The sequence below is a fragment of the Drosophila rhopaloa genome, unplaced genomic scaffold, assembly GCF_018152115.1.
Source record: "Drosophila rhopaloa isolate 14029-0021.01 unplaced genomic scaffold, ASM1815211v1 contig_115, whole genome shotgun sequence".
In the NCBI taxonomy this organism is placed as follows: domain Eukaryota; kingdom Metazoa; phylum Arthropoda; class Insecta; order Diptera; family Drosophilidae; genus Drosophila; species Drosophila rhopaloa.
In genome coordinates, this window is record NW_025334990.1 from 6,898,277 (window position 1) to 6,921,502 (window position 23,226).

Below are 23,226 nucleotides of genomic sequence, written 5' to 3' on the forward strand. Positions count from 1 at the left end.
GCATTATAAATTGCATTTATTAGTTAAAAGAATAAACAAAAGAAGTGAGGTCTCTATGCAAACATAGTTTTAACTACGTAAGAAGTAAAGTCAGGGATAACCTTACAAATATGTACTGATCAAGCAAAGATCAATACTTTGTAAATGTTTGCCATTCGTAATAGCATCTGTATTACGAGTACGATCGGAAAAGCTTCATTGGGATGATATATAAAGCCGGCGGGCCGTCATTTGGCCTTTGAGTTTGAAGCAAAGATGATTGCAACAACGGTGTGCTTTTACTTGGTGCTCTTGGCCATTCTCATGGTGTTCCTGTCCCCGTCGGCGGAGGGTTGCTTTATCCTGCTGGCGTGCCTCCTGGAATCACCATTGTGTCCATTCAACACCACTGCTTTAGGATGATAAAGTTATCTATTAGCCCCTTTGTAGCCTTTTCCCACGCCCAATAAATACGATTATGAATTGAGAAAATACATTTAATCATGATGGAACTACAATATAGAGAATAAAAACCTCGCGGTCGTTTAACTTTCGAAAAAGGGTATAAACCACAAATTCGAAAGGCGAGTCCTCGGTCTCTTAAGTACTATTTTACTCAAAGCAGGAATTCTTTATACAAAGCCACTGGCAAGACAGTGTCTATTTCGGTTTCCGGAAGTCAATCAATTGTAAATTAGTGTTTAAAATTACTTCCCACGCTTGGAAATAGCCCAAGATTACTCTCTTAATGTCAGGCTCGCTTCAATCCCATTACGCATACGCACGGTGTGCCCACGACTACTCTTCCCAGCGATTGTTTGGCCAACTTGCGAATGCCAACGCCGTAATACCTGACGTATGAGTGATATTTAATTAATTGCCAACTGCCTGCTGTTTGCAGTCAGTAAATTTGAATTACAATCCGGGAAAGTCAACACAGCTCGAAGTCGCCAGTGTGTGTGTGTGTGTGTGCTACCCCCGTGATCCACGTCCATGCCACACGTGTGGGTACACCCCCGGAGTTCACCGCCCCCCGCTGGCTCCAGTCTGCTCTGGGATGACAAGACAGGCAAAAAGTTGTTTGGAGAGTGCGGCGGAGACTTTGACACAACTTGGCGACGACAGCTAGCAACATTGTGGCGCCTCTAGGTATGTGCCGCTACTGCACACTTCGGATTTTTACACCTTTTTCAAACACTTAAAGTTGACTTTACATCGATTTGCTTCTATTGTCACCCCGAAATTGGAAAACCATTTCCCCCACAAAGTTGAGAAAACCAGAGATGAACCCAGTTGAAGTTGTGAAATCAAATAGCAATTTAAATTTACTTTTATTGAAGGTAAGTCCATGAACTCCAGTTAAGCATTGACATCTCAAATGGCTTAAAAAGACACATTATCTTAAGTATTTCGTTTTGCTCTGTTCCACTCTAGGAAATTCTGTCCAGTCAAGGCTAACGTTTCCTTCAGTTTAATAAGAGCCTATGTTTCGTTTCGATAAAGTTTACATTGACAATTCGTCCTTTACCGAACTAAGTTTTACAACCGAATGTGCCAAAAAACAGTTTTTAAGTTACTATTGTTGATGCTTGCTCACTTGATGACGACAATGAATGAAAAACACATAAATCCTATTTGTAATATAGCCAATCGATTTTTATACCCTTGCAGAGGGTATTATAATTTCAGTCAAAAGTTTGCAACGCAGTGAAGGAGACATTTCCGACCCTATAAAGTATATATATTCTTGATCAGCATCACCAGGAGAGTCGATCCGTCCGTCTGTCCGTCCGTCTGTCCGTCTGTCCGTCCGTCCGTCCGTTTCTACGCAAACTAGTCCCTCAGTTTTGAAGCTATCTGCTTGAAACTTTCCCAAAAGTTGTCTTTCTATCGCAGGTAGTATATAAGTCGGAACTATATCATATAGCTGCTATATAACTGAACGATCGGAAATGCCATAACTTTGGTGTTTTTCAAGTTAGCAAGTTAGGAAGTTCTATGGGTTTTAGTTTTGGCTAATCAGTCTGACTTACCAAATTTCATAAGGATCGGACGACTATATCCTATAGCTGCCATATAACTGATTGATCGGAAATGCCATAACTTTGGTGTTTGTAAAGTTAGGAAGTTGGGATTATCTATGGGTTTTATTTTTGGCCAATCAATCCGACCTGCCAAATTTCATAAGGATCGGCCGACTATATCCTATAGCTGCAATATAACTGAACGATTGGAAATGACATAACTTTGGTGTTTTTAAAGTTAGGAAGTTGGGATTTTTTATGAGTATTAAGAATGCATCATATAAATAATTTTGGAGAATATAATTTACAGAATATTCTGCAAGGGTATATCAACTTCGGCTCCGCCCGAAGTTAGCTTTCCTTTCTTGTTTTATTTTTGAATTGTTACAATTTGTTGGCAAATATGGTTAATCCTCTATAAAAAAAAAAAAATTAAAAAAAAAAAACAAAATCTGAATTTTTATTCATCGTTGGTATTAGTTGTAAATGCGATGGTAAGCGTGCCTGTGCCCTTTTTTCAAAAAAATAAAAAGTTTAAAATACTTGTTTACTTACCTTTTACTGGGCTGATTCTTTCACCGCTAAATTTGCTCTAACAAAATCAAAGGTTTACTTAAATGTTAATGCTGACAAATGTTCTTCCCAAAATAAATAGATATAAAATATGTTTAAGTCAGAATAAATCGGCTCCCTCGAGCTTCCCTTTTTATGTTCACAATGCTACCATAGGTCTAAATGTGCCATCAATAAACAACTTTAACTCTTTAACCTATAACCACAAAAGCGTCGCTTTCCTCAGCCAAACTTTTGTACACTTTTTGTTCGCTCGGACGCCTTGTGTTTTCCCCAACTGTTTCTTTTGTACCCTGTGTGGCCTTTCCATTCAAGCCAAATCGGTTTGCGGTCTGGGGCTAGAATTCCATTTCTGTTTGGCCGCAGGAGCTGAGTGGGCTGGAAAAATGTTATCCTTTGTGTGCCAAACGGTACGAACTCCTGACCGGATATTATTCCGCCCACCTGCAAGGTTAAACGAGCATTGTTTCCTGGCCATTGTTGGCTGCATTTTGTTGGTCCTCGCATAATGCTAATTAAATGCCAATTGGCTTGCTTCGGTTCAGCTTCCTCGGAGGAAAACAGAAGCTGAATGGGGGAATCCATCTATACGCCACTAAGTAAAGTCTACGTTCGCAGCATTTATTGATTTTAGCTTGACTCATCTTTCACATTAAGTGAATACCCTGAGGTGCCTAATGTTTTGTAAATTTAATTTTCACTTGGCGTAATGGAATGGGGGGCGATGCTCGAGCGACAAAAAGCCTGCGGTTTCCTTTGATTCGCATGCGAATCGCACACATTTTTGGCGCTGCCGCAAATGAAAATGGAGTTATTTGCATAGATGGCGTGTCCTCTGACTCTTCGAAGATGGATTGTTGGTTAAACAAAACTGGCAATGGAATTTTCATTGGCTAATTGTACACACACACATTTACTGTAACTCCCGTCGGGATGGATCCTGAAACCGACATATGTGGGTATGATAAATAAATTCCAGCTCTCATATCCTTTGAGGCAGTCGAACCGCAATATTGTTTTATACCTATGTACACATGTTACTACAAAGGGGACTATTTGAACTCAGAAAAATAATTTTTTTCATTTTTAAATGCACGAGTTTTATTTATGCCAATATTACAAAGAGTTAAATTGGTAATTATTAATTCAATGCTGGTTTAAATTCAATGCAAATTGTAGGTGAAGCCAACAAAATGTTAAAGAACGCCAATAAAAATGTATGGTGATTACGCCGCTTATAACATATACTTAAATTCGTGTTGACAATACGTTGTCTATTGTTTTACCAAATTGAATGAGACAACAACAACATGTTTAATAAAAGGCAAAATAAATTACAGCACCCAGGTCGTAAGGTGCCTATTAAATCTCCGCAAAATTCGAAACTTTGAACCTGGCCAAGTTTCGCTCATTACAAAGCTGGGTTAATTCCCCTCCAATCCACTCAAATGAACCGAAATGAGGAGATCTGGGTAGGAGTTTGCCTTTGAATTTCGCAACCAGAACACGTAGTGACAGCGGCGAAAGTGAAAGCCATTGCCGAACGAGCTTTGCACTTAATTAGTGCAAATAACTAATGACAAACTTTGCACTTGCCAGAACACTTCGGCTGTTACTCAAGAAGCTGGCCAAGCAGAACGTAAAGGGGCTAGAAAGGTGTAGGGCTGGATTTTGTTTCAGCCTATGATGTATCCGATTGTGGCCAGCATTTTGCCTGAATGTCAATAAACTGGACTTAAGAGAAGGTTTCCATATATTTTAGATTGCGAACATTTTTCTGTGGGCTCAACGGGAACGGTTGTTGTAATAAAATTCAATAATTTTCTTTCCGATTATTTGGTGGTGGTGGTGGTAACGAAGGGACAGATCTGCAGCCGGTATAAGCAGGCCCAAAGGAGCACGGTAGACTCGGCAGTGGGCACCAGGAAGAGCAGCAGAACGGACACGAGGAGCACGTAGAGCCACAGCACTGAGATATCCATGATTCCGAGTTGAAGCGAGGAAGTGGCCAAACTGATCGCTCAGTGCGTATTTATAGGCCCGTCGGCTGGCTCCGTTTATATTTGACCAGATGCAACCTGGTCAAAAGTCTTTGACCTGAATCGCAGGACGTAAACATTTGCCCAGCCTACAGCGATGAGCCCCATAAAGCCCATGGGCAGTGCAACCTTTAAGGCCTCTCCACCCACATACAAAAGTGCCTGAAACGCAATTACTCACACGCAATTGTCACATTTTCAACTCATCGAAATTAAATTACTTTCGGCCTGATGTCAGATGTCTGTAATGAGCCTAAGGCAATTAGTCTACAGAATTTGATCTGTCATTTCACATTCACGATTATCTTTGAGGCCACAAATTGAATTCGTTGATGTATAAATGTGGCGGGTATCGAATAAATCTCATTTGGCTGTTAATTATTCTCGAATGTGTCCCAATGCATATTAAACAGTTTAAACTTCTGTCTAATGATGGTATATTGGATATACATGTGTATGTATCACTGTGGAAGGAAATCCACAAAGTGACGATTCACTTTGGAAGTGTGCGGGAGGAGACCAATAAGCACCCGGAATTAGGAATCTTCTATGAAGTCCTGGTAAATTAATTAAAACGATGACCGAAAAGTTTTGTTGGGCTTCTTACATTTTTATAAACAAAACGTTTGGTTCTGGAGAAAATGCGGAAAAAAAAACATGGGAACTGGGGAGACCGTACCATCAAACGGTACAAAAATCATCGCAGGCCACTATTCCATTCAAAACTGATTCCATCTAAAAGATTTTTGGGACATTTTAAAACTGTGGTCTTTGTAGCAGGCTTCTGGAATACTTTTTGTTTTATTAAGCATTGTGTGCTGAACGAATTTATTGCTGAAACTTCAGATAATTGGTAATTACCGTATTCTGACATAATTGATTTATACCAAATCGAAATTTGAGATAAAAATTTAAAAAAAAATTAAATAAAAACCAATTTCAAGTCCTAATTTTAGCTATAATCTTTTAGAATACAAATTTATTTTATGGTGGAGTGATAAACCCTTTCCATGTTTACTAGTTTAGTGGTCGTTGGAAATTCAGCTATTTATAAATATTTTTAAAACGGTTTTTAGCCAAAGCTGAAATAATCGAACAATATTTAAGGACAATAATTCAAAAACCGATAAGGCGAATAAAAATTGTAAATGGCCTAGAAATTTTTGATTTTGGATAGCTTTTGAACGAATTGTAAAATTTAAATACTTTTGGGCCGTTCGACGCTTTTTTCGGTAAAAAAAATTAAACGTGATGACATTTACTTCACTGAAATTTTTCATGTAATTAATCCATTCCTGAGGATATTTCGATGACCAGAGATTACAAAAGACTTAAATTATCTGGCAATCGAATCGCGGTGTGCCAGTTGGCGCAATGGCGCTGCTCCCGGCAACAATTTGCATACAGAAATGTGATTAAGTGCACTTGACAAGTGCGTCATGTAAAACAAGGAAGCGACGTAGAAAGCTCCCCTTTGTAAAGCAACCAAATTTGTATTCCACACTCCCACCACCCTTAAGCGAGCATATTTTTCTCCTCGGCCACGCGCCGTAGACACTCATTAATAATGCATTGTCTGCGAACCATAAACAAGCTCACTTGCGTGTTCGTGGGCGCTGCTTCTTTTGTTACATCAGAAACTTGAAATCTGGCAACAATTAAGTCCAAAACATTTGCCAGCAATGCTAATGCCAGGCGACAGTAGCTGCAGCCGAATTATGCAAATGCTGACGAGGATATCCAGTTTTTTGAGGCGGAGAAGCATAGGATTAAAAACACTATAAGATACAAAACGGGGAAATATCAGTTATCCAATAATAATCATCGCTTGAGGACGAGAGGTTTATATGACTTTACCAGTTACATCCGATTACATCAATCGAAGACAAAATAAAAAACCTTTTTTGGTTAAATAACATATTTTCATTTTTTAAAAAGCAAAACAAAATATAAATATGCGTTTTTAACTGCTTAGTGGAAATTTCAACTTATCAGTACCTAAAGATAACATTAGCAATTTAATGCGTGGAGGGGGACCAAGTTAAATTGAACATACAATTTTTGATTTTCAATTGCCTAAAATTAAAATACCACATCTGAATACGGAAAAGGGATTGAACGCCAATGTTGAAATGTGGGACGCTATTGAACCAAAACTGTGTCGTGCTCCTGTACAGAATAGAAGTCAAGCGTTTTTGCATTGTTATCCAGCGGAACAACTAGGTCCGGATGCTTTGCATCAATGTAGCACAGCTGCGGAACGTTACCGGCTAACCGGAATCGCTTCATGATCAGTCCCTGTAGAGTCTGCACTGTAATCATTCTCGGAACTTTCTTCTCCCATGTCTCGCCCGTCAGCTGATGCCGTATGCAAACATTTATTAAATTCGATTGCTTTGTTTGAATGCGCGGTACAAAGTCTGCTGGCGAACCGTACTCTGTGGAAAAAGTAAGTCATAATTTTTGAATCACCTAGACACAAACACTACACACTTACTTTTAACCAACAATGGGTAGGTGCGATGCCGCCGGCAGAACTCGCGTAAGGAATCCGATCCTTGATGGGTCGCTTGCATCCAGTCCAGGGCATATTTCTTCCAAATATCGTACTCGGCACCACGTCTCTCCTCCGCTGTCACCTCGGCCTTGTTGATGAAGTGTAGGCCGGATATGCTAGCCACGGCCTTGGAGGCCATTTCATCGAAATTGGATTTTAAGTGTGGAGTCATACTTAGACGCTTCAATTGCGGCAGCTTGTCCAATTCGTTAAACGCATCAGCCTTTGAAAAATACATTATTTAAAACTTTTTGATTGAGAGTAATGACCACGTCTTACCTCATTCCAAATGGGATTGTGAAGAAGGTTTAATTGTTCCAGTGAGACAAACATATTAAGCTTTTCTTGGGGATCACAGTCGGGAAGTTTGATCTCCTCGATACCGTTCTCCATGAGATTCAACAAGCGTAATGTCGTCAGGTTGCCCAACTTGGCCACCTGGTCAAAATCCATTATGTTCGTGCGATGCAAGTCAAGCTCCTGCAGCTGCCTAAAGATCTTTTTCCGATCGACCTCGGCCAGCTGACCCAAAGAGTTCTCCTGAAGACCCAGTGACACAATATTAGGCCATAGGAGCGCAGTCTGCATTACATCCTTCCAGTCGGAAAATCCACAGCTGCGCAGATTGATGCGTTTCAGCTGCCGGAAGGCAGGCTCCAGTTCCGCGATTTGGGATGTTGTGGGCAGGACCAGTCGGTTGGAGCTAAAAAGTTAGTCAGAATGGTAGTGACAGTTTATAGTGCCTGACCGTTCCTTAACTCACCTCAGGTTCAGGATTGTAAGGGAGGGTAGCTGCTGCGCGATGCTGGCCACAATCTCCCAGTTCCAGATCAAGGTGTGGCTCACGTTCAGCGTGGTCAGCTGTGTCAGTTCCTTCAGGTACCCGGCCGCGTTCACCGGCGTCTGGTCAACGCTCACCTCCTCCAGCTGCTCAAACTTGCTCTGCTTGCGAGCGATCTTGTCCATGCCCACGACCTCGAAGAGCGAGGCCTGCAGGCTGGCCTGGGCCTCTCGGATGAGGGACTCGTCAACGTTGCTCGAGTCGTAGTTCAGGTACCGCTCCCTTGCAGCGTCTTCCAAAGTGGCACACGGCCCCACCTTGCCCGGTCGGATAAAGCTGCCCGCCGTGGGCGTCGTGGTCTGGAAGTAGCGCTTGCCATCCACTATGCCGTTGTGTTTGCCTCGCAACCCGTCATCCCACTCGATACCCAGCCAGGTGCCCATGTGGCCGCTCACCTGGAACACGGAAGTATAAGTATATTTTCCTACGGAAAAGCTCCTCCTGCATCTTACCTCTCCCACATATCGAACTGTGCCATAGTTGTCGGCTATCTTGATGCGGGTTCCCAGCGGATAAAACAGATGCGCCTCATCGATAATGCCCACCATCTCTTTGGGTGTTGTTGTTGTGGTTTCCGCGGCGCCCACACAAATACACACGAGTCACACACTCGCACACGCCTTTGTGTCTGTATTTCGCAGCTGCTCCCAATTTGAGCTTGATTTGAAGTCCAGCTGATTTGTCCTGGCTTTACATCGACATAACAGCCTTGAAAGTGAAGAATTGGGCTTGTGGATTTATTCTGCAGCTTTAATTCTGAGTCACAAACTGTTATTTTTATTTTAGTTGAGCCGAGTGTGGTCGTAAGCGGAACGTAACGAATTACCTATTATACACGCAGACTGGTCACACTGCGATGGCCAAAAGATACAACGTAACGTAACGAAACAAAGCGTAACAATCATGCGTAATACCGTTAATTTTGTTTTTATTTCGGAAAGAGGATTTTACTTCAATAAAGTAAATGGATTGGGATTCCCCAAACCAGTTGAATTATTTTGAATTCAAACACAAATTTCTCTATTAGCGAGGCCGGCGCAAAACTGGTTTGATTGTATTTTTCATTTTTGATTGTTTGAACAAAAAAATATAATTAAATGAATTATATAAAAAATAAAATAAGTTAGTTAGCCCTGTGCATTTTTATGTACATTGCCTAAAGTGAATTGGCTTGATCCGTTCTTCCATGGCATTGACGATGTGTTGCATCACCAGTTAATTACAATTACGTGTGTTCGCTTGTCGGAACGGTAACTAAATTAGTACCTGGTCCCAAAAACTATCCAAATTAACTGTCATTCGCAAGGTTCAGTAAGCTTAACCATAAGCCATTTAGAAACCATTTGCAAAGATATTCAAGGTTGTTAATAGTTAAAGCTTAAATCCGTTTAGAAAGTGTAGAAGTTAGTTAGTTTTAAAAGCTATAAAAAGTTAATCAGTTAGACTGGTTTCTACGAATGTATATCTTATCAAATAATCCGGTCATAAGGAATAATCAAAACTATATGAATCATTATTGAATATGTGGATATATTTGTTTGGCGGCACCGAGGTATTATCTTTTCTGGGTCACTCGCCCCTCGACCATCGTCCACCGCTAATCCAATTTGCAACCGTCTGTGGCCGCAGCCACTACATAGGCAGTTCGAATGCACATCCGTATGTATATATTTGCATGCGCAAGTACTTGGCGTATGAATATCATATTATTCCACCCCTCGACCGACCCAAAGCAGCCGGTGCCATAATTTTTGGCGCCCAATTTATCAGAGAGCGAGAGAGAGTCGGAGAGAGGCACTGCTTGAGAACGCTTGCGCCGCGAGGGAGAGGAGAAGGTGAAAGCTCGCCCAAGGACAATGCGAGGCAACGGTACTCAAAGCCTCAGTTGCCCGCAGCCAGTCGCCCAGCAGAAACGTCGCGCTTTATTTCGCTACCCGCCTTTTTTTCTCCGCCCCACAATTTGCATGCTAAATGCAGATATGCAGGCGAAATGTGATTAAAAAAGAAGAAGGAAAGGAAAATGTGCGATATCCGCTGTTTTCGCAGAATAGTGTTAAAAGTGCTTCGGTGATTCAGAGGAGGGAAAGGAGGCGAGCTTTTCACTAGACCACGTGGCAGTTCCAGGCGGAGGACCTATAGGTAACGGATGGAAAAATCGAATCGCCTGTCGCCAGACGGCTCAAGTCAGCAATTAGATCGACAAAAAGTGTTTTCTACATATCTGTAAGCAAGTCGTTGAACTCTTTCCTTTTGGGTCTTATAGCAAACTGGGCTAATGGGGGTCACCTTCGTCAGATCAAAGTTTATATACCCTTGATGGAAGAACATCAACTGTTAAGTCAATACTTAATTGCTATGAGTTTAAAGTTTTCCAATTTGTATATACGTACTTACAAAACGGGTGTTTGCAAATGAGGAAATTATCATTCGATGCAGCTGATTACTTAATTGACATTTCTAACAATACTTTTCCATTACAAATGAGTCAAATTTAATCAATATTCTACCTCCCTTTCATGGCCATATGGTATTTTTTTTGCTATAGTTGATAGTGATAGTTTAATTGGTTGACAAGCATGTAAATGCAGAAATCATCTAACTTGGTAATAAACGGGCTCTAATTGAGTCCGTTATCTCTGCCTGAGTGTCCTTTTTCAGTCAGAGCTTTTGGTCTCGCTTCCACTTGCGTGGGTCCAAGCAACCCTTTACCCCGTGCTCTTGACAATGAAAAGCGCAATGTCGGCGACTGACCGCCTCTCTGCCTGTTTTCTTTTTATAGACCGGCACCTGTACCTTTTTGGGCCACCTTAGTGGCCTCATCTGGCATTATTCATAGTCTTCATGCGGACGAGCGCCTAAAAGTGTACTTCAAATACGTCGCCGGCTAAAAATGACTAGTGTCTCGGCCTTCGGTTTCCGCTTTAGGTTTTCGGCCCTTGGCAAGTGGCCAATGGACAGCTGCGGCAACTGTCAACGCCGACATGATTTCATATTTATCTTGCTCTTTGCCGGCAAGTCAGTGCCCATTTAGTTTGCTTGCATATTTACGGCCCGCTCCAGTCCCCTCCCAACCCCTAAAATAGGAACCACTGCTGCTGCAATCTTCTAGTTAGCATTGTTCAACAAGCAGTCATGGCGACTGGCCAACGGACATCACTTGGCAAAGAACACCCTTCCAACTTCCACCGTTCCGCACGTGAATCCGGCCTCAATAAAAGCGAAGAGTGATTTGATTTTACTTAAAGTCCAATCTTTAGAATAAGCTAATAATATATATGTAGGTATTATCACAAATAGAATTACATGGTATAGTAATATTAGGTTTTATTATCAGGAAAGATAACCGACTAACGAAATCGAAAAAGCTCTGCTCCTTAAGCTGCATTGTGATTCAATCAACGTGCACTTTAAAGTTCTGTGAAATTAGTATTGAACAACAGTTGCGCACATTTAAACAAGACCAGCTGGTCTTCTAATATTTTAAGTCAATTTTTATTTTAAACTAAACCGTGCGCCATTGTAAGTAATTATATAGAAATTCCATGTCGAGGACACGCAATCATTTTAATTTATAATGAAAATCATAGGGCAGGAGTGGAATCGAATCAATAAACAATTCGTTCATAAACATTTCACAGCCGAATTTCTTAGCAACAATATTTTCTTTCAGAACCCACAAGCTAAAGACGTCGTCAAGCTATCGTTAGTCACCGATAACAACGCCATAAAATGGGATGGGACTGGGACTGGGCAGTAGGAGGCATCTCCGATGAGATTCCGAGGACGACGGGGCCAGAGTGCATCAACTACATGACAGACCGACGGCGTTGGGTGGAGACAATACTGTTGTCCGCCCTCTTCATCTTCATAATGCATCGCTCTTGGCAACGCCTGGCGCCGATCAAATTGCCGCCGCTCCACGAGATCCAAAAGCCACACAGTCCCACGAGGCTGTTCCTCCTAATCGCTTTGTCCATGATTTTCGGCATCGAGATGGGCTTCAAGCTCTCTGGCCAGTCAATGATTTTTGCACTGAATCCCTGTCACGTGCAATCCTGTCTGCAGGTTGGAAAATTCGAAAGCGGTTCGCTAAACAATGATTAACATTACCTTTGATTCTTACAGATCTATCTCCTGGCCGCCAAGCCCACAAAGACGACGACAGCGCTCTTTCGCATACAGATGAGCAATCTCAACGGCCCGTTCCTGGCCTTCCTCTTCCCCGAGGTGGAGGGTCGAACATATCCCTTCGAGCAGGCCACTTATTGGATTCAGCACGCACTGCTCTATATAATCCCGATTTACATTATTCGGAGCGGTAATAATAAGACGACTTTTGCTTGGTCTGGAACTTACCCGCTATTTCTCTTCCAGGAGCGTACACTGTCGAGGACCTCAGCGAATTCCACTGGTCCCACATAGGTACAGCCTTTATGCTGTTTTACCACTTCCTCTTGCTCTCCCCGCTTTCCATTGTAAGTGATCCCACACAAATTACTTTAAAGTTCCATACCGAAGCGGCACAAGGTCAATACAGTTTTAAATCCAGAAACGAAAAATAATTTTATTTTTACATTTGCATTGTTACTACAATTATTTAGACGCCCTTGAGTGCGTGGAAATTATTTTAAAAATAGTAATGACAACACTCGCAGAATTTTGTTGTTTTTAATCTGAATTTAATGGTTTTATAAACTTCAGTTCAGTTTACTTAATGGAATGACCATGGTAATACTGCCATAGAAAAGATTTGAAAAAATTGCTTATGTAGCTTGCAGAGGGTATTGATTTTGTTAAAATCTTTGAAAAACGAGGAGGAAATATCTCAGACATTACCAGCCGAGTCGATTTTAGGAAATCCGTTTGTCTTTCAGTATGGACAGTATAGCTCAAAAGCAGCAGTTGACATAGGATTAATTATGCAACTTTTTCCACATTTTGTTGTAGATCGAAACCATTAAAAGTTTTTAATTTCTATGTGAAATTTCCTAGTTAATATTTATTTTTCTTCGCTGCAGTTCACCGGCATCAATCTGGACCACATGCTCTGTGCGGCGGTGTCGGATCCGTTCCAAGGCCCCAACTACCGGCTGTTTGCGTGTTGCCACCAGATGTTGCTCTGTCCGCTGCTGAGTAAGGGCACAGTGTTGCTGTTCGGCCGACGGAGTAGGAGCAGTCCCGGCCTGAACGGATCGGGCGGACTGCCGGACAATAGAAACGAGGCGGCCCAGTACCATCAACTGACTACGGCCGAGTACGCCGGGCAGGGGGAGGCACTCATGCGGCACCGCTTCAGCGCCCAAGAAGCGGCGGAGGAACAACATCAGCATGACGCCGGCGACATGGCCTCCCTTTCGGCGGAGTACACCATGCCTACAACTAAGATCGACTAGTACAGGAGCGGCGAGGGGCCCAGAAACGCCTACTGCGTCTATTATGGCTGTCAATTCACGAACCACGTAGGGCCACTTCAGTCCCTGTTTTTCAGATAGCCGATATGAAGGATTTCATGTGAGAACTGAAAGCTGAATGTGTTGAACAAAAACGTGTAGATAATAACAATTAAGGCTAATTTTCATGCTCATCGAGGTTATACTTCTAAACAAAACCGAAAACACTTCTTAAAGTTATATACTTGTTCAATAGAAACCAATTCTTACTTTGATGGCAAATCAAAAGATACAACACTGCAAGGATTAATAATAGTGTACATTTCTTAAATTGTAAGCCCATAGCGAACAACAAATAAATTAAAAATTCAAATTTAGCGCCAAGGGCTGGGCAACTCCGAAAGTTTGCAGACGGTCCGGCAGCTCTGATAAAGTGAACTGGAAAGAGTCAACCGTTTTTTCCGTAGCTGCAGAAAAGTCAATAATAAAAGGCGCAAATAGTTAACCCCGTTTTTTGTATTCCCAAGAGAAGTTTAGCAGTTTTCTGTCACAAGTACCGCAGGAAAATCATTTCTGGCCAATATCACGCTGTCTCAGCTGTTCAATGTTTTGGTTCGGCTGCGAACCAGTTCGCTCACGCTGACTCACGACGAGTGAGCATTTTGTTCTAACGTGAGTAACGACGCGGCGCAACGATTTTGCTGCTTGACGAAGAAAAACGTGCTTAATGCAAAAGTTGGCTTTTAAGTCCGATCGAAGGACTCGTCTGGCCGCGTTTACCTTGTACCTGTGCTGTGGCAGACCGTTCTGCAACCCCCCGTTCGTTTTCCTTGTGCCCTGCACTCAAATGCGACACATCCGCCCAGAAAAGAGCCCCCAGTGAATTGTACTTTTCTTGGGACTTTTGCAAATGTTAATCTGATAACAATACGCGGCGGCGGTGCCTTAATTTCAATTAAATAAAGAGAGCGCGGCGGCGGCGTTTATGTCGTATTTTTTTTTGTAAGAATAAACCATACGGGTTTGGCGCGTGTGTGTGAGTGAGTAAGCGCTGAAGATGCGCGAAATCGTCAATTAATTGCAGCAACAACAACAATCGCACGGCGCAAATAACGTGGGGCCAAAAGGTGCGAATGAAGCGCAAGAAAAAGAAAAATCAATAGGAATAGAATGCAAATCGCCGGGGAAAATGTATCGATATATAGCCCAAGCCCAGATCCAAGTCAAAACCACCGCCACAAGGAGCCAGCGAGACGGCGCTATTAATAAACAAAAATAATATCGCAATATTGGGGCGGGCGCTGCGTCGCCTACGCAGATGATGCGTTGCAAACGCCAAGTTGCGTAATTGCCGCAGCCAAGTGTACGAATCCGAATCCGAGACCGTGCAAAAACAACAACTAACTAACAACTCGTATTTCGCCGCTAAAACGTTAGAACAAAGTTCGTGGCCAGAGTCTCCTCTCTAACGTGTGTGTGTGTGTGCCTGTGTGACGCGTGTGTGTGTTTACTCCGGTGTAAGTGCCAGTTCTTTGCCAACAACAACATGGCCGCCGCAACAGATGGCTCTGCCAGGGCGGCCGCAGCAGCGGCGTCGACGTCGCCGCGAACAGCAGCATCCAACGGGAGCGGCAAACCGCCCGGATCCGCCCCCTCGTCAGCGACTGGGGCGGGAGCAGCGGTGGCGGGCGCTGCCACTTCCTCCTCCGCCGGACTTCCCGCCTCCGTCTCGCACTTCTACTACAAGCACGGCCTCTTCCTGTCCAGCTATCCGACGTGCGCCTCCAGCATCGCCTTCATGGCGATTTTGCTTTCGTGGTAAGTGCCAAAAATGTGCACATAGATTAAATCAATCCAGGGGCGGACTTAAAAATATTTTGAGGGGATCTCTTTAAATAATAAAATCCAATCAACTATCTCCGAATCCTTTGGAACCCCCTTCTGATAAGGATCTAGTTTTTAAATTAGCATGCAAATACTTTTCGGAAACCCTATTTCGGATTTTGAATGAAATGATTTCACTGGAAACGTACCATATAATTGTTCATAAAAATCAAAGATAAAGATTTTACTGAGAAAAAATTGAATAATAATAATAAATATTTTCAGAGAATTGTTCAATTCTCAAAAGAGGTTCATTTGAAAACAAAAAATCTGCCAGTCTTCTAAACATAATATTTTTGGAAAAAAGAAAAAAGTCGTTGGAACCAATTATAAAAGCTGTGTTATCAATTTATTTACAAATGTGCATGTAGTTCTTATTTGGTTATAGGGTTAAACAATGTTAAGGGTTTCTGCTTTACCGCCGGAGTTATTTAATGGGGTTTAACAGTTGCAAAGAGAGCTAACAAACCTAATTGCCCTTTTCTCGTCGGTCAGTAATGCGTGACTGAACATTCATTACCCATGGGGTAAGCAGATACTATAAAAGTTAGGGGCAAGTGCGAAATATAAAAATATTTAAATGTAAGCTTCCTGAATCCAATAATAAAGCAGTGAAGTCAGCAAAAAAAAAATGCAGGAATACGCTACTCTCGTTGATTAATTTGATAATGCCAGTGATTATCAGGGAAATTTGTTGAAGCTCTCGCACAGGGGGTTCGAAGTGCGTCAATACATATATGTATATCGATCTATAGAATTTAATGTTTTTCAGATTTTCTAGGTAATGAATATTACCTTCATAAAGCCTACGAAATACATTTTTAAATTTAGAACTATGCGTATCAACATATGCTATGCGCGTGAGCATAAAGTAAATGTTTTGATTGTGCTTCCGATTTTTAATAAACAATGTCTAGACTGGAGAGACATACAAATATTTTAAAGTATGGAAAAATTTCAAATTCCTGTTATACGGTTAATAACGACGAACATTTGAAACTTCTTTAATTTATTTTGTTTCGAATTTTTCACGAAGTTAAAAAAAAATATGCTTACACTAACTTTTCAAATATTTGCGATTTTAACAAATTACATGTTTGAATATTACTCATAAACGAATTGCTAATGCCTGAAGCGAAACTTTAATACACATCAATGCTCATAAGCAATTAAGTTGAATCCAATTATCTGATTTTCATGATAACTTATACGATAACGTATACGACTTGAGTTGACAACCGGCGGCTGTAAGCGGGATGCCTTATCGGGAGCGTTGTATATTTCAGTAGCTGCACGGTCAGTGTTTTGGCACCTATCAGCGCCCTTATCACTGGAGAGCGACGTGGTCAGCGCCGTTCACCGGCTGGTCGTCGTTGGCAGCTCTGTTGTCTTGGGCTTAGGCAAACACTCGATGGCCCGCTGACCTTGAATACTCTAAACGCTATTTGCTGATAGGTGATGGCTGCAAAGCACTTCTACGGCGCTTAAGCCACGCGTCGATCTTAAAATAGAAAATTAGCGGAGCACTTTTATTAACGAACCTCTCCCTCTCTCGTGCAGCTATCCGCTAATCAACATACCGTTGCCCGGGACAATACCCACCAAGATTGTGCTGCCCTACGAGGCGGGTTCTGGGTCTCTGACGACGTACAATCACAGTAACTCCACGATTCCGACGCAGGCTTCGCCCACCGCCGGGGAACCTCCGCCTGCCGGCCACACCCAGATTCTCAACGGCAGTGCCACGGACCGCAGCCCGCCTCCCCTGCTGCCATGGGCCCAGAGCAGCCCCGCCTTCTTCTACGTCCAACAGATAACGCTCCGAGCGAGCGTGCTCCCGTGGACCGAGGGGATGCAGCTGATGGATGCATTTCGTGCGCCGCTGTACGAAGTTTTTAAATTGCTCGAAATTGTGCGCAATCACCAGAGCAGCGAAAAGTGAGTAGTACGCAAACTCTGGAGTATGCTAATTGACTCGAATTTATCCCACAGCCAGCGCACCCTGGAGCACAACTGCCTGCATGTGGAGAACGTGAAGCGCGGGACCCACGGGCAGCTGGACCAGATCTTCCCCGAATATGGCTGCCTGCTGCTCTCGCCGGCAAACCTGTGGACTCAGAATGCTCAGAACTTCACCCGAGACACGAACATCCTGAACACCATATTTCAGTACCATGTAAGTAAACACCAATGCACCCTATTATCCGAGTAAGCTAAGGAGTCACTAGTATGCACATTAAATGTTTCAAGGGAAAATTAGAAAATATAATTAAATGCCCTTTTATACGAGTTAGCTAATTCGTTTTCCCTGACCCCTAAATTTCATGCACATAAAATGTGCTTAGGGAAAATTGGTTAGCTTAACCCTTGCCCGGGCCTTATCAGCTACGGTTCGAGGGAGAGAGAGCCGAAATAGGTGGAATTAATCACCACCTGGTTGCTTTTCGATTGAAGTGCCTGATTAGGAATAGACTCTAGAGCATATCCCATATACGTCAGGGCCTACGGGCTCACCCAACATTAGCAGTCAGTAAATATATTACACTCTGTCGCTTTCGAGAACAGTGAAGCAGTCTAGACTCTAGGCAAGCCAGACCTTTGGTCTTTCAAATGCATGCATTTGAATGTGCACTACAGTGTTGTCTGGCCGATTGGTTTTGAGCTAATGAAAGGCACACACGCTGCGTAATAGCTTTACACGCCAAGTACTCGCAAATGGGCATTCAGATACCGCATATATCGCTCCGATCTATTAAAAGTGATTCACACTTGACACGATTTGCTTTGACGATAACTTCATTCCGCTCTGTACACAAATATATTCATAAGAGTTTATGTCGGCCACTTCAAATAAAGACTCAAAATTGCAATTAAAAATTTGTAGAGTCGAATTGATGTGTAATTCTATCTCACTTGCCCAAAATGTTTGCTGCGGAAAGTTTTTTATTAAACATTATTGAAACTCGGCAAATAAACTGATTTCGTGGATATGATAATGGTCAAGTTCAAGGAAATTGGCCTCTGTTAAATCGGGGAAGTATTTAAAGCAAAGATAACACAACTATCAGACAAAAAATTCTAGCTATAACCCTCATGTTTATCATGATGGGAAGTATTGACACAATGAAGAAGTGAATCCGCAATCCATTCGTAGCATATATTAAGAGTTTTGCTGATAAGCGGCTTGATAATTTACTGGCAAATCAGATCGATTAATTCGAGCTAAAATTCTCACAAGGGTCGATTACTGGTGAATCAACATAAAACGAAAATTTATTAAAAACAATTATATTTATTTGACACATTTCTAAAAAAGGAAATCTTGAACGTATTGTTATCAATAGAATGTGTATTTGTATACCCGTTACTTATAGAGTAAACGGGTATATTGTGTTCCTTGATAACTATGTAACAGGGTGAAGGAACGTTTTAGATTCTATAAAGTATATATATTCTTGATCAGCATCATGATCCTAGCCGATATAGCCATATTGTCCGAATGAACACCAAGGTTTCATAAGAGCTAGATAGAGTTCACTAATCCAAAAATTCTGTACAAATAGTTTATTTGTATCCGATTGGTTGTTAACAATCCTTACCTTTCTTCCAGAACCTGCAAAAATCAAAGGTATCCGCTGCGGAAATGCTGTTTGGCCTGCCTATGCAGGACACTGGCTTCAAGCGCTACCCACTCCGCGCTCGTTCACGGATCATACAGTATGCCTTGACGTTGGTCCTCAAGCACAACGACGTGGAGTACCTAGAGACACTTAAGGAGAAGCTGCAGCGACACTATCCGCCGCTGCCATTGGCATCGTCGGCAGGTGCTTCAACTGAGGAGCCATCGACGGTTACGTACATATTCTACCCTGGAGAATACAGGATGTGGGAGTTAGTGCCCTACACAGTAGCCTTCATGCTGGTGTTTGCGTACGTCTACTTCTCTGTCCGTAAAATCGATGTATTTCGTTCCCGCTTCTTGCTGGCTCTGTGCAGCGTGATTACAACGGCCGGAAGCCTGGCCATGTCCCTTGGCTTGTGCTTCTTCTTCGGCCTGACCATCTCACTGCAGTCAAAGGACATATTTCCCTACCTGGTAATCCTGGTGGGACTGGAAAACAGCTTGGTTATCACGAAGAGCGTAGTGTCAATGGACGAGACGTTCGACGTAAAGATCCGCGTGGCGCAAGCACTAAGCAAGGAGGGATGGCATATATCCAAGACGCTGCTGACGGAGATCACAATATTGACTATTGGACTCGCCACTTTCGTGCCAGTCATCCAGGAGTTCTGTATCTTCGCCATAGTCGGTCTGCTCTCGGACTTCATGCTACAAATGCTGCTCTTCTCAACCATCCTGGCCATGAACATCAAGCGGGCCGAGTATACGACGGAGGCAAAGCACCTGCCCAAGATGCTGTTGAGTTGCACGCAGGGAGCTGGTCGCCAGGATTTCCGCTTCTTTGGTGCTGCCCCGACGATGCCGCCCTTTGTTCCCGGCACCTTCCAGCGCTCGCAGTCGCATCCGAAACTCTGTTTTGCAGATCCCGCATCTGTCAACGATCGGACAAACTTGGTCAACGGCCACTCGCCGCAGGAACAGCGAATCCCCAAGCGCATAAAGATTGTAAACTTTTGGGCGCGCACCCGCTTTTTCCAGCGGGCTTTCATGATCTGGATGATTGTATGGATCTGTTCTATAGTGTATAACTCGGGATGTCTGGAGCAGCTGTTTAGCATGGAAAGCAATGGCACGATGACGGCAACTCTCGAACTGCAACGGCGCCTACAGGCGGGCCGCGGAGCCGTGAGCAGCTTCTTCGAAGGATGGCAAGCCGATGGACAGCGGCAAAAGACAAGTGCTCCCAGCAGCAGCGGCTTTTCCACGCCACTGCAAGCTCCACTCTCGAACGACATCAACGAGACGGCCGAAGAATTGCTGCGCCTGCGCTACCCCAACTTTGACTTAAACTATTTCCTCTCGAACTTCCACTGGTCCACGATCATGAAGCAGTACAACGTCTCACTGAGCGGGCACTATGTGACCCTGCTGCCCACCATTCGGCTGAGCCATGCTATCACGCCGGAACTGGCCACGCTGCTGCGCAATCCGCAGGAGCAACTGCAACAGAATTTCCAGTGGAAGGCCTTGGCCGCCGCCCTTGATCCGCTGGACTTTAACGACGACGACGTGCGGCGCGAATCCCCGATGGTTATGGCCGGCGGGATGCCGCTGGTTCCTAAGAGCCCCATGGAAATATTCTTCGCCATCCTTTTGTGCTGCATTAGCATCTTCGTGCTGTGCTACACGATGGTGGTATTCTACCGCTGCATCTGCACTAGAAACTATGCAGAATGGCGTTCCAGCTGGCACGAGTCCGAGGCGCCGTACAAGCAGACTGAGCAGATCCTCGAGGGTGTACCCACACAGATCGCCGGCCACAAGCACCGCATTGAATGTCTGGTCTCCGATGGTTCCTACATCATCAGCTGTTGCCTTAAGGGCCAAATACGTGTGTGGGACGCACGCAGTGGTGAGCAGCTGACCAGCATCGCCCGCTCCGACATCCAGATCTCTCAACCGCGACCAGATGGACAGACGCTGGTGCGCAAGTTGCCAGTGTCACCGGTGTGGTGTCTGGACTACTATGATAATCTCATCGCCGTAGGCTGCGCCAATGGACGCGTAGAGCTGTGGGAATCCCCGGCCGGGTTGCTTAAGTGTGCCTACCAGGAGGATGCCAAGAGAAACCAGGGTATAACCCACATCCACTTGAACGGCGATCGAGTGATTGTGGCCCGTCTGAACGGGCGACTGGACTTCTACCGGTTGGAGACATATTACAAGGGAAAGCAGATCGACTGGGGTTTTACCTCAGCCTACAGACGAAGTACGTCTTTCCGAATCACCTTTTTAATGTATTTTATTAAAAAAGGCTTTACCCTTCATAGCTCATGTCCGAACTGGATCCACTGGAAGCCTGGGACTGATAATGCAGCACCGCAGCCAGCAGGATGCCTCCCAGAAGACCACTAAGGAGGAGATGAAAATCACGTTGGAGGGCGTGCGATTAGCTCATCAGCAGCCAATAACCTGCATGCAGGTCGTCAACGACATGGTTTTCACCGGCAGTCAGGACCACACTCTCAAGGTGCGTCCGAACACTTCATTGAATATAATTTGCTGACTCTAGCTGATCCCCCAAGGTGTATTGTCTAAACAAATCGGATGTGGAGTATACTCTGCACGGACACTGTGGACCCGTCACCTGCCTGTTCGTGGACCGCTGGCAACCGGGCACCGGGGGCTCTGGATCCCAGGATGGTCTGCTCTGCGTTTGGGATCTTTTTACGGGTGCATGCATGTATAACATCCAAGCTCATGACGGCGCCGTCAGCTGCCTGGCCTGCGCCCCCAGCTATGTGATCTCGCTGGGCACGGACGAGCGAATCTGCGTGTGGGAGCGGTTTCAGGGAAACCTGCTAACCACCATTAACATCTCAAACGCGTATTCGAGTCTGCTGATGCTGACACCGTCCCTGCTGGTAACCAGCAAAATGGGTAAGGCCTCCTCTTGTCTGTCGCCTTTTATGGATTGTAATTAATTCCGTCAATTCTTCTGCAGGGTCACTTATTGTGTGGGATGTGCGCACTGGACAGCCGGCCCGCGAGGTCAAGCTGGACTTTGCCAATCTCCAGCTGTGCCCCAAAATCATGATGCTCGCCTGCGATTCGGTGGTTTGTGACTACGGAAACGAGATCCGCGTCGTCCGCTTTCCCATTGTGGCTGACAAATGTCACTGAAGCGCAGGAAGAGATGAATTTTCCGTTGCCCGCTAGCCTCTAGGAATAAGTTGACTCTCGGCTCTGAAACGCCTCGAAGCCATTGACGCATTCACTAATTTATACATTGTTAGGGCTCGCAGGATTTTACTATCTAAACAAATGCACTGTGCGTAACTTTTTGCTAGGATTTCATTTTAATTTTTCAGACACTGGGTGTAACAGCCGCCGGCTGAAACATCGATAGGTTAAGGAACTAAACTAAATGAAAAGAATATACACACATATATTTTCGCATAACTATATAAACTACATAGTGTCTTAAAGCGCCTCAGCATAACATAAAATGACTAAATGTTAAATTAAATACTATATTTATTAGAATCACCTACGCTTAATTTTCTATACGAAAAGTAAAACTTACAAAAGAATAACTGTCAGCAGTGAATGTTTTATTGATTTTTTTGCTGTGTCTTGGGAAGTAGCGATCTTAGTACCACCTGCGAATTTAATGCTTTGTAATAACTGCATTCCACTGGTATTGCAACATATACTTGGTAGAATCCAATAATCCATTTAATAAACATGATTTGAACGTCCACTCCAAAATGATAAAGTATGTCGCTTTGTTTTCTTGTTCTTCTCAATTAAATCGCTGTTTAAGGTCCCTGGAATTATTTTTATTGTATTAGCAAACTCGAGCTGAAAACGTATGTTCTACTTTTTATAAAATAAATGTGGTTGTTGTTGTTGACAACTTGTTTCAGTTTAGGAACACCTAATTTGGCCTGAAAATACTTAAGCGCCGAAAAGTATGCATCACCAGTTTGGTTTTTACACAGTTTTTAAATGAACCGGAAAATACATTTTAAGCCTAACATTCGCTTAAATACTCAATATTGAACCAACATTTTTAAAAACAAAAAAAAAACATTTGTAGAAACATTGGTTAAAGTTATATGTCATCGGATTAAAAATATTCAGTAAAATATAAGGAACATACATATATATGATATATATATACATATATAACATTTCGGATTTCCAATTTGGTAAAATTAATACAAATATAAAATTCCCACGAAATTTCGTCGATAACCTGACGCTATCAAATTCGGAGAACAAGGATCGGAACGAAAGTGATAGTTAAGTCGC

At 43.3% G+C, this 23,226-nt stretch overlaps 5 protein-coding genes across 7 annotated transcripts; 3 read left to right on the forward strand and 2 right to left on the reverse strand.

Annotated features, from left to right (window-relative positions):
* Positions 1–249: 249 nt before the first annotated feature.
* Positions 250–516, forward strand: LOC108047345. The gene has a single exon (XM_017127488.2). It carries the CDS (start codon positions 256–258, stop codon positions 400–402), a length of 147 nt encoding a protein of 48 aa, XP_016982977.2. The 5' UTR covers positions 250–255; the 3' UTR covers positions 403–516.
* Positions 517–4,408: 3,892 nt separating this feature from the next.
* Positions 4,409–4,558, reverse strand: LOC108047344. The gene has a single exon (XM_017127487.1). The coding sequence runs from the start codon at positions 4,556–4,558 to the stop codon at positions 4,409–4,411; it is 150 nt and encodes a 49-aa protein (XP_016982976.1).
* Positions 4,559–6,525: 1,967 nt separating this feature from the next.
* LOC108047348 (tubulin-specific chaperone E) lies at positions 6,526–8,840 on the reverse strand. Its single transcript, XM_017127491.2, has 5 exons — positions 8,466–8,840; positions 7,936–8,408; positions 7,452–7,875; positions 7,113–7,395; positions 6,526–7,053 (listed from the first exon to the last, which is right to left on the reverse strand). Exons 1-5 carry the CDS (start codon positions 8,559–8,561, stop codon positions 6,758–6,760), a joined length of 1,572 nt encoding a protein of 523 aa, XP_016982980.2. The 5' UTR covers positions 8,562–8,840; the 3' UTR covers positions 6,526–6,757.
* A 1,048-nt stretch (positions 8,841–9,888) lies between these two features.
* LOC108047349 (transmembrane protein 164) lies at positions 9,889–13,908 on the forward strand. 3 transcript variants are annotated; one of them, XM_017127493.2, is made up of 5 exons: positions 9,889–10,236; positions 11,684–12,078; positions 12,139–12,331; positions 12,388–12,488; positions 13,032–13,908. In XM_017127493.2, exons 2-5 carry the CDS (start codon positions 11,743–11,745, stop codon positions 13,404–13,406), a joined length of 1,005 nt encoding a protein of 334 aa, XP_016982982.1. In that variant the 5' UTR covers positions 9,889–10,236; positions 11,684–11,742; the 3' UTR covers positions 13,407–13,908. The 3 variants fall into 3 exon arrangements, with proteins under 3 accessions (XP_016982982.1, XP_016982981.1, XP_016982983.1); XM_017127492.2 differs by having other exon boundaries at positions 9,889–10,152; XM_017127494.2 differs by lacking the exon at positions 9,889–10,236 and adding an exon at positions 11,465–11,532.
* A 148-nt stretch (positions 13,909–14,056) lies between these two features.
* Positions 14,057–22,511, forward strand: LOC108047347 (sterol regulatory element-binding protein cleavage-activating protein). The gene is made up of 7 exons (XM_017127490.2): positions 14,057–15,221; positions 16,848–17,225; positions 17,280–17,463; positions 18,898–21,178; positions 21,240–21,439; positions 21,495–21,849; positions 21,914–22,511. The coding sequence occupies exons 1-7, from the start codon at positions 14,950–14,952 to the stop codon at positions 22,090–22,092; spliced, it is 3,849 nt and encodes a 1,282-aa protein (XP_016982979.1). The 5' UTR covers positions 14,057–14,949; the 3' UTR covers positions 22,093–22,511.
* Positions 22,512–23,226: the final 715 nt, after the last annotated feature.